The 9,137-nt window shown below is 36.3% G+C and overlaps 1 protein-coding gene across 1 annotated transcript; it reads left to right on the forward strand.

The window, feature by feature from the left end:
• Window positions 1–898: 898 nt before the first annotated feature.
• Window positions 899–8,413, forward strand: LOC131054313 (large ribosomal subunit protein uL4). The gene is made up of 3 exons (XM_057988792.2): window positions 899–1,538; window positions 1,628–2,288; window positions 8,025–8,413. Exons 1-3 carry the CDS (start codon window positions 1,105–1,107, stop codon window positions 8,136–8,138), a joined length of 1,209 nt encoding a protein of 402 aa, XP_057844775.2. The 5' UTR covers window positions 899–1,104; the 3' UTR covers window positions 8,139–8,413.
• The last annotated feature ends 724 nt before the right edge of the window (window positions 8,414–9,137 follow it).

Raw genomic sequence — 9,137 nt, forward strand, 5'->3', positions numbered from 1 at the left:
TCATATTACATTAGGGTTAGTGTTTTAATCTCAACCCTAACTCTAATTTTATACCTAATCCTAACCCTACACTAAGCCAAATTGAACCCTTACCCTAAACTTAATAGCTAACCCTAAACCTAATAGCTAAACATTGAATCAAATTGCATCATACGCTTAAACCAAATTGTACCCTAATCTTAACATTGACTCAAATTGAGCTAATCCTAAACCTAATTAAAAATTAAACTAAATCAAACCATAATTAAAACCCTAATTGAATAATAATATTAACTCAAGACCTAATTAAAATAAAACACTAATCACAACTCTAATATGGTTAGGGTTTATTTTGGTATAGTGTTAAGATTAAGATACAATTTGGTTTAGGGTTAGAGTTTAATTTGGGTTTAATATTCAATTAGCTTTAGGGATACAATTCAACTTGGTTTAAGGTCATGTTTATGATTTGTTTTGGTTTAGGGTTATCGTTAAATTCTATTTAGTATTAGGGTAAGGTTTCGATTTAATGCAAATAAAAACACACTAAAAAAAATTAGAAACCACACATAGGCAATATTATTAATTTGATTGAATGCTCAATTAGATTTAAGATTAGGGTTGTATTTGATTTCGAGTTAAAGTTCAATTTGATACATTATTAAAATTAGAGTTTAATTTTATTTGATATCAATTTATTTAAGGATTAAATTTAACTCCATCTTTGGACAACAACCCTAACTACTAGATTACTAATATTTGAAATTTCTTTTCCTATGTATATGATTTTTAAAAGTAATTTACATTCATTCAATAAAAAAATAATATTTGAAATTTCTTTTCCTATGTAATATACCTTTCAACAATTATATTGAAACGAGCATTTAAAAATAAATTTAGAGAATGAAAATTCACTGAAAAATAAAATAATAAAAATATTGCGCTTAGATTTGTGCCCTAAAACGCCCTAGAGAAATTCTTTTTCTCTTCTAAAATCTGTAAGTTTTAGCACTAGGGTTTTAGCGGCTCTTCGTTTCTTCTCAACTGGCAAAAGCCAGAGAAAATTTTCATTCTGCAAGAAAGATTGGGTAATTTTTGTCTCTCAAGATCAGTAGAGCTTTCTCAATGGCGGCAACAGCAGCAGCTCGGCCACTGGTGACAGTTCAATCGCTAGAAAATGAGGCGGCGGACGCCGTTCATTTGCCGGATGTAATGAAGGCCTGTATAAGGCCTGATATCGTCAACTTTGTGCACGCGAATATGGCGAAGAACAAACGGCAGCCTTACGCCGTGAGCACGAAAGCTGGCCATCAGACATCTGCACAGTCTTGGGGAACCGGAAGAGCTGTGTCCAGAATCCCCAGGGTCGCCGGCGGTGGAACGCACAGAGCTGGACAGGCGGCCTTCGGAAATATGTGTCGTGGCGGTCGGATGTTTGCGCCGACCAAGATCTGGAGGAAATGGCACCGGAAAATAAATCTCAACATGAAACGTCATGCTGTCGTTTCTGCCCTTGCGGCGTCGTCAGTTCCAGCGCTCGTCATGGCGAGAGGTCACAGGCAAGTTTTTATTTTTGTTTTTGTTTTGTATTTTTTTTGCAAGTTCATCAATGCAGAGATCTCATAAGTAGATTTCACTTTTATTGCAGGATCGAGTCTGTCCCTGAGTTGCCACTGGTTATCAGTGACAGAGTTGAAGGTGTAGAGAAAACCTCAGCTGCTATCAAGGTTTTGGAGAAGGTTGGGGCCATTGCTGATGTGGATAGGGCAAAAAAGAGTCACACTATCCGGGCTGGCAAGGGTAAGATGAGGAACAGGAGATATGTGTCTCGCAAGGGTCCTCTGATTGTTTATGGAACGGAGGGGGCTAAGATTGTTAGGGCTTTCAGGAATCTTCCTGGAGTTGAGGTTGCTTGCGTGGACAGATTGAATTTGCTGAAGCTTGCACCAGGAGGACACTTGGGACGGTTTATCATATGGACTAAGTCTGCATTTGAGAAGCTTGATGCCGTTTTTGGGACTTTTGAGAAAGAATCCCTGCAGAAGAAGGGTTATGTATTGCCCCGATCAAAGATGGTCAACTCTGATCTGGCAAGGATTGTGAATTCGGATGAAGTTCAATCTGTTGTGAGGCCTATTCAGAGAGATGTTAAGAGGAAACCCCTCAAGAAGAATCCACTCAAAAATCTGGGTGCACTTTTGAAGCTCAATCCATATGCAAAAACTGCTAGGCGGATGGCACTTCTGGCGGAGGCTGAACGTGTTAAGGCCAGACAGGAAAAGTTGGATAAAAAGCGAAAGGAACCAAAGGTAAGCAGACTCCCGAACATTTGATTGAGCTTCCTGCTTATTTTTTTAACTTAAGAACTATTTTGTTTAGTTTTGGGTTGGATACTTGGGAATATTATTAGGATTTATTTAGAATTTTATGGCTAAACATTAACTTCTCTTCTTGCATTTTCTTTTTTGTTTTAAGTGTTGTTTTACTTTCTGACAGGGTTGGCTCTCAGGATACAATAAATAGATTATGTTTATCATGAATCATTTGGATTTTCTTTTAGTTATTTTCTTTAGGACTAATGATATATCAGGATTTGGACTTCCAAAGCATGTCGAAAAATTGACAAGGGAAGAAGTAAAAGATTTATAACTTCGTAAAATTCACTCAAGTTCCAACCCAGTAACCGTGATTCTTGGTTCAAAGCCCTTGCTTTTTTGACTTTAAACTTGCAATTGACAGATACATTGGAAACAAATCATCTGAAACAAGCTGAGAACAATTGCAAAATCTTACTCCATAACTTTTCCACTATTATATTTTTCACAAATGAATTAAGTTGATTTCTGCTACCGTCAGCAAAATAAAAAAAGGCAATGCAATGAACAAAGATTCATAATTAAACAGTAGATTCTGATGCTAAAAAGTTCCAGTTATTGTACATTGATCCCTGGCATTACCTTTTAGAGTTTCAGTTAAAACTTTTGTATCTAGATAGTAACTAATTTTAAAATTCCATTCTGATGTAATGATGACTATGATATATAGTCCGGGCATTGCTAATTTATAATTTTGATACCATAGAGTTTTATAGATGTGTTGCTATGAAGCTGAGTGATAAACCTTCTCAGAAGTGTCTTCCATCATTGATAAGTTATGATCCTGTAATATCTCTGATCTGACTTTCATTAATCTATTTATTAGTTATTACTATGGTTTCATAAACCTTGTGCATATGAAGCTCTAAGCACATTACCATTACAGTCCCTTAAGACTTTAGACTTCCTGGTTTGTCTCTGCTTGGTTTACATGGGCACGACTGTCTTTGCACACCTTTTTTTCGCTGTCACTATGCTCAAGAACCTTGCCATGCCATACTGCCCTCTCTTAGCAATCTTCATCTTTTTCCTTGAGTCTCCCCTGTCCTTTGCTTATAGTTAATCCATCATGCAGAACTGTCACTGTTTTTGATCTCATTGCCTTATAACAACATGCTATCCTTCTTCCTATGGTCAAGGTTCTCACAGGTCATGGACTCCATGGTCTTCGTATCACCAAGGTTCTTGTAGTTCGTGACTGTTATACACCTAGTTTAAACTGATTTCTATTTCCCAATACTCTGTCATCACTAGCTGTCCTTGGCTTAAACTTCGCTGTCCTCTTGCTTATTCACTGTACACATTGTATTATCCCTTGTCATGCTTTCATCACTGTGATTACTGTCCTTTCATGCTCTGCCTGCCCATGTGACATTCAGTAAGCCTCATATATTCGTGTGTTCATAATCACATCTTTTACCTATGATTCCATGAATCTTCTCTAACCAATCTATTGCTGTTGCTTAGGATTATGACTGTCATTTTAAGTTAGTAAAAGCTTACCATATTCTACTGTTTAGTCATGTATCTTGAGTCAAATTATAAGAACTGCCTTTTGGGTTTGGTCATCGCACTTGAAGACTAGTATGCTTTTATGAACTGTCACCGCCCTTGTCTCTGTCCTCAATTTTTTTTTTGACATTTGTCTCTCTTATGAAGAATCTTTCATTGCCCTTGTCCTTGACTTCTTGAGGGTTTTATGGCTTCTGCCCACTTTTGTCAAGCCTCATCAAGCCTTAAAACCTTCCATTGGCATCCATTTTACTGTCTCCACTGCCTCTGCTCACTTTATCTAGAAATTAGAGAACTCTGCCTATTTCTTTGATCATGTCTAGTGACCTCTACATGGTAAGGGTTTGGAAGATAACCAATAAGCATGTAATAAATCTGTTTCCTTCATGATTGTGATTGTTCTTTGTTCTGTTAAAAGACTGTCATCTAATGCATAGTTTTCCATAAGCTACAGTCATATTTATATATGCTTAAATGAGTGCCTGATGACAATCCCTTTGACGGTTTGTGGAATGCTTCTTAATTGTCATTTAATGTTATTCTCAACACTCCTTTCACCATGACTTTTAGACTGTAAACTGGATAGATTTTCATTTGGCAAACTTTGTTTTCTTATTATGACAACTATAAAAAACTGCTGTCTCTACCATACTCGAACTGCAACCTCTTTGTCATCTCTTGTTTTACCTATGCTTGTGATGATAGGCATGTCTTTCCTCCTGCAATCTCTTCGCATCTTTGAAAGTACAATTCTTTGCATGACTGCTCCCTCAAATTGTATGTTCATTATTTCAGAAAGCCATCGTAGGATCTTCAAGTGATTTTCCTTTTACCTTTTCATGTTGGCATTTGATGATGCTGTCTACCTTGACGACTTTGACGAACTTATTTTAGCCTTCATCGTTCACTCTTGAGCACATAAAGTTGGTTTCATCTCTGAAATGTCTTCTCTTTAAGGTCTACCTTGACGACTTTGACGAACTTATTTTAGCCTTCATCGTTCACTCTTGAGCACATAAAGTTGGTTTCATCTCTGAAATGTCTTCTCTTTAAGAAGACCTATTAGTGTACTGTGTTGTAAGGTGTTGGAGTACTGGCCTCTCTACCATACCTCATCACATGTTATACCTTTTTGCCACGGTGAATTGTGTATATCACTGTCTTGCTTTTCTGGCTTCTGTCATCACATTCTCGGGTTATATAAACCACCACCAAATCTTCAACACACTGCTTTTGACAGAGAAGGGGCAAACCTTGCTCACATGATAGTCATCTGTTATCTTATAGACTCATAATATATATGATTATTGTTTAGGTCTGCCTAATTGTGTATGATTCTTGACTGCCTATCTTGGGTTTGGCATCTAGATCAACTAAGGCTCTTATTCCTTGTAACTGTTGAATTGAGGGTTTGTCATGCCTCCGTCTATCATTTGACCATCTGTGGCCTCAATGTATGCTCTTCTCCTTGTTGATTTCTTTCTTCAGGTCTACCTCTATCATTTCTCACTGTCATTCTTCGCTGCTTTGAGACTGTCCTTGACAGTGTTACGAAGCTCACTGTGTTATGTTCCTTGCTCTAACTTTCGTTTTACTTGGCTTGCAACTGAAACTTCAGCACACACATTGCTCCTTATTTTGATAACAAGGTGTCTATCATGATTTATGAGAAGCAGATCACAAGGTATCTAACAAAATTAAATGCTCATATGATGAGCGTAAGAGGAAGCACTATCTCCTATCTGTCAGCTGTCCTCTTTGTTTTTATGATTATCCCTAGCACCAAGGCAGACAGTACAACCCACCCATAATGAGCACTCCCCAACCAACACTTCCCACATGAAGATTTTTCTTGAGAATTATGGGTCCTAGTAGTGTAACAATAACTGTCACCAGAGGATTGAATATTGACATAAAGACGGGGCTTTTTATGTGAATGATCCAAATGGACAAATAGGATGTTACCCCTGAGAATAGAATCCCAATGTATATTACACTGAGGGTTTCAAGATTTGATTCTATTTTCCAAACTGCAGTATCCTGCTCAAAGATGAGTGTGGAAATGGTGGACTGTATTGTTGCCCCAAAACTCATTAATGCTGTGACATGCTACCTAGTCATCTTGGCCGCCTTAGCTAATATTATTCTTTCACACCTTTTTGACCCTTGTCTACTTATGCACAAAGATAGAAATAAACTTTGTATACCTGTCCCTATAGTACCTGGTGCACAAATATCATAGCTATGCCCTGCTTCTGTTCAATTTTTTTTGTCTTTTGTCCAGGGCTCTTGCAAATTGTAAAAGAGGTTTTATTTGTATTAAACGGGCCTTTTGCGCAAGGTTTGAGGAGGCCAGAAGGGGTAACATTCCCACTCTCATAATAACCTCCAACATTACGGCCATTGATAGTCTTGTAACACTACCCTCACCATTGCTCATTTTTTGGGTTGAGTCACCATTTCTTATTTTTTTGGTTTGAGTATCCAAATGACAGCTGCAAGTGCAAACATAAAACAAAAAATGAACTGAAGGCCCTCTCCAAGTGCTTGAAACTTTGACAAAAAACAAAAAAAATGTATAAAAAACTGTGAAATGGATAACAGATAGTGAACTTACATCAAATGGCATAGATTTGATGCTCTCTTGTGTCACTGCTGATCTCTTCTCAAAGCTTTTCACTTTCTTTGTTTTCTTTTTTCTGTTTCACAAGTTGAAAATGGCAAAATTGAATTCCTTGTTATTTTTAGTCTCAGTGTTTTAATTTCAGATTTAGGTTTTAACGTGCCTAGACATTTCCTGTTCAAAATTTGATGTTTCCTGAAACATTTTCAATTTTCTGGAAAATGTGGGGATGGGTGTGATGTTTACTACCTGTCCCCAAAATGTCTTCCATAGGGGACAGGTCCAATTTTCACAGACATATCCCCAGGTACATAGGTTATAACTTATATACCTTGAACAATGTAAGTAGCTGTTAAAGTTTCCAGCTGCCATTATTGAATACCTATTGGGTCTGTTCCTAAGTGACAGCTGTAATCATTACTGTCAATAGTTGTGAAGACACTTGGTATAATTGGGTTTGAAAACTTTTAGAATAGGGAACATGGCTGGTATTTAATTAGTGATGACAACTGTTGCTTTTTATAATAGAGAACACTGGTGTCATTATTTGTAATTTGTGAGCATTTTGTTATTAGACAAAATCGACAAATGATTATCCCATCCGTTGACTTACGTCAGTGCTGTTGATGACTTTTTGCTATTTCTACTTATCAATGGTTATTGTTATGATTACTTTGTTTGTAAATGTAGTCCTATTATTGAGGCCATTGTTTGGGTATGCGCATTGCTACATATCAGCTGTTAGTAATGTCATAAATTGAGATGTTGTCATCATTATTGTCTCGTGACACAATTATCCTTCTGTGAATTGTAATCATTTTAAGATCAATGATCAGTAGCAATCTGTCATTATTGTGATCAGTATGTAGGTCGTTAGGAAAAGCCATCTTCTTTAATGTGATGGACCATAACTATGGGTAAATTAAAAATGCCATCAATAAAAAAATTACTCAAAATGATCCTGATTTTTTGAAATATATCTGTCACTACCTTGGAAATGTGTTGTCACCAAACTTAAGAGATGCAGTGAAAAAGACCAGGTAATAACCTAAAAACTGCACTACCCGCTTTGGCCAATATTTGCCTTTAAAACGTTTTTTTGTTTGTTTAAATGTGATTAATCTTGGCAAACGAAAGGTCAAATTAGTTGATCAATTTTCATAAAAATTGACAATTTTTAGAGGGACCCACCCAAATATGGTTTTCAATAGATGACACCCCCCCAAGACCCCACGTATTTGAGAGCTAGTCTTGAATGTTTTTATAAATCTTTGTGTTGAGGTTGTGTATCTTCTTGTCGTCTCTGCTTAAAGCAAGTTAAGAAATTTTGATGGTTTGAACGGACGGGTACATGGCTGGGTTGTTCAAGACTTCAAGTATCTGCTTTAGTTTTCCTGGTTATCATATATCCTTATGCAGTCTTGCAATTCAGTGTCTTTCAATGTTTTGAGTGCCTTCTCTTCCTGTCTCTTCAGGTTGAATTATTTTAGTGGTGGCCTTTTGTGTACTAATGACTCTGATTTTCTTATCCACAGGCTGACAAGGATGCTATTAAGGCAGCAGGAAAATCATTCTACCGGACAATGATTTCAGACAGTGACTACACAGAATTTGAGAGCTTTTCTAAGTGGCTTGGGGTGACACAGTGAAGCCATGTTCTTGAATGATCAATTTTGCATCTTAAGGACCACAGTGATATTTAGTTTGTTTTCTTTTGAGGTTTGTGTTTATGAATTTTGTTTTATTGACTATTTTCAATTTCAACATTTTGAACCTGCTGTTGGTAGCTTCAAATGCCATGATTATTATGATTACTTTAAATCAACACGATGGTATGAGATCTGTTGAACTAAGATATTTCATTTTTCAATGTCTACTACTTTACTTACTTTAAATTTTATAATAATTCATGTTTCTCACTTTACTATTCCTTTGTTGTGGTTGTAAATATTTGGGCATGGTTCTTGGGCGTTCTTTTCAATCCTTTTCCATATCTCTGTATGTTCACCACTACTGTAGAAGACTTTTGAGTATTGGTTGATTTTCTGCCCTCTTTTAATCAGTTGATGCATAAATTGTGATGATGTATGTATATACAAATTTCAGTGCTCTACTGCAATATACCATTATTTCCTTGTGTTTTGTTTGTGTGAGTTTCGGTGCTTTTTTTTTCGACTGCTCATTGGAACTATATCATGGACTGTTATTTCTGAGTATGCCCCCAATCATAAGCACACAAGAAAAAAAATAAAGATAACAAAAGCATTTGTATTTGCAAAGCTGAGCCGAGATTAAGAACAAAGACTTTTGCAAAATAATTTATTGCCAAACAACTATTTGATGAGAACTAATTGCCAAAAAGGATTTGAATGAATGACCTTCAGGCGAGAGCATTCACTGATAGACATGAATTTGGATGTATTAGGACACAAGAAATAGGGATATAGACATGAATTTGGATGTATTAGGATACAAGAAATAGGGATAAATGTTAAATTGTAGGGCGAATTTATATAGTGTTAAAAATAAGGTAAGATTATTATTTGATATGTTATTGGCAATTTAGCAACTAGTCTAGGTTTTTGTTGATTTGGGATATTATTAGTATATAACTTGTTGTTTTTACTCTTTCCAAACTTACACAATAT

This window comes from Cryptomeria japonica, chromosome 2 (assembly GCF_030272615.1).
Source record: "Cryptomeria japonica chromosome 2, Sugi_1.0, whole genome shotgun sequence".
NCBI classification, from domain to species: domain Eukaryota; kingdom Viridiplantae; phylum Streptophyta; class Pinopsida; order Cupressales; family Cupressaceae; genus Cryptomeria; species Cryptomeria japonica.

Bases quoted from the DNA above. Each gene is read 5' to 3' on its own strand.
- LOC131054313 (XM_057988792.2), top strand. From the start codon at position 1,105: ATGGCGGCAACAGCAGCAGCTCGGCCACTGGTGACAGTTCAATCGCTA. The intron at 1,539-1,627 runs GCAAGTTTTTAT...CTTTTATTGCAG, and splicing joins GTCATGGCGAGAGGTCACAG to GATCGAGTCTGTCCCTGAGT. The intron at 2,289-8,024 runs GTAAGCAGACTC...TCTTATCCACAG, and splicing joins AAAAGCGAAAGGAACCAAAG to GCTGACAAGGATGCTATTAA.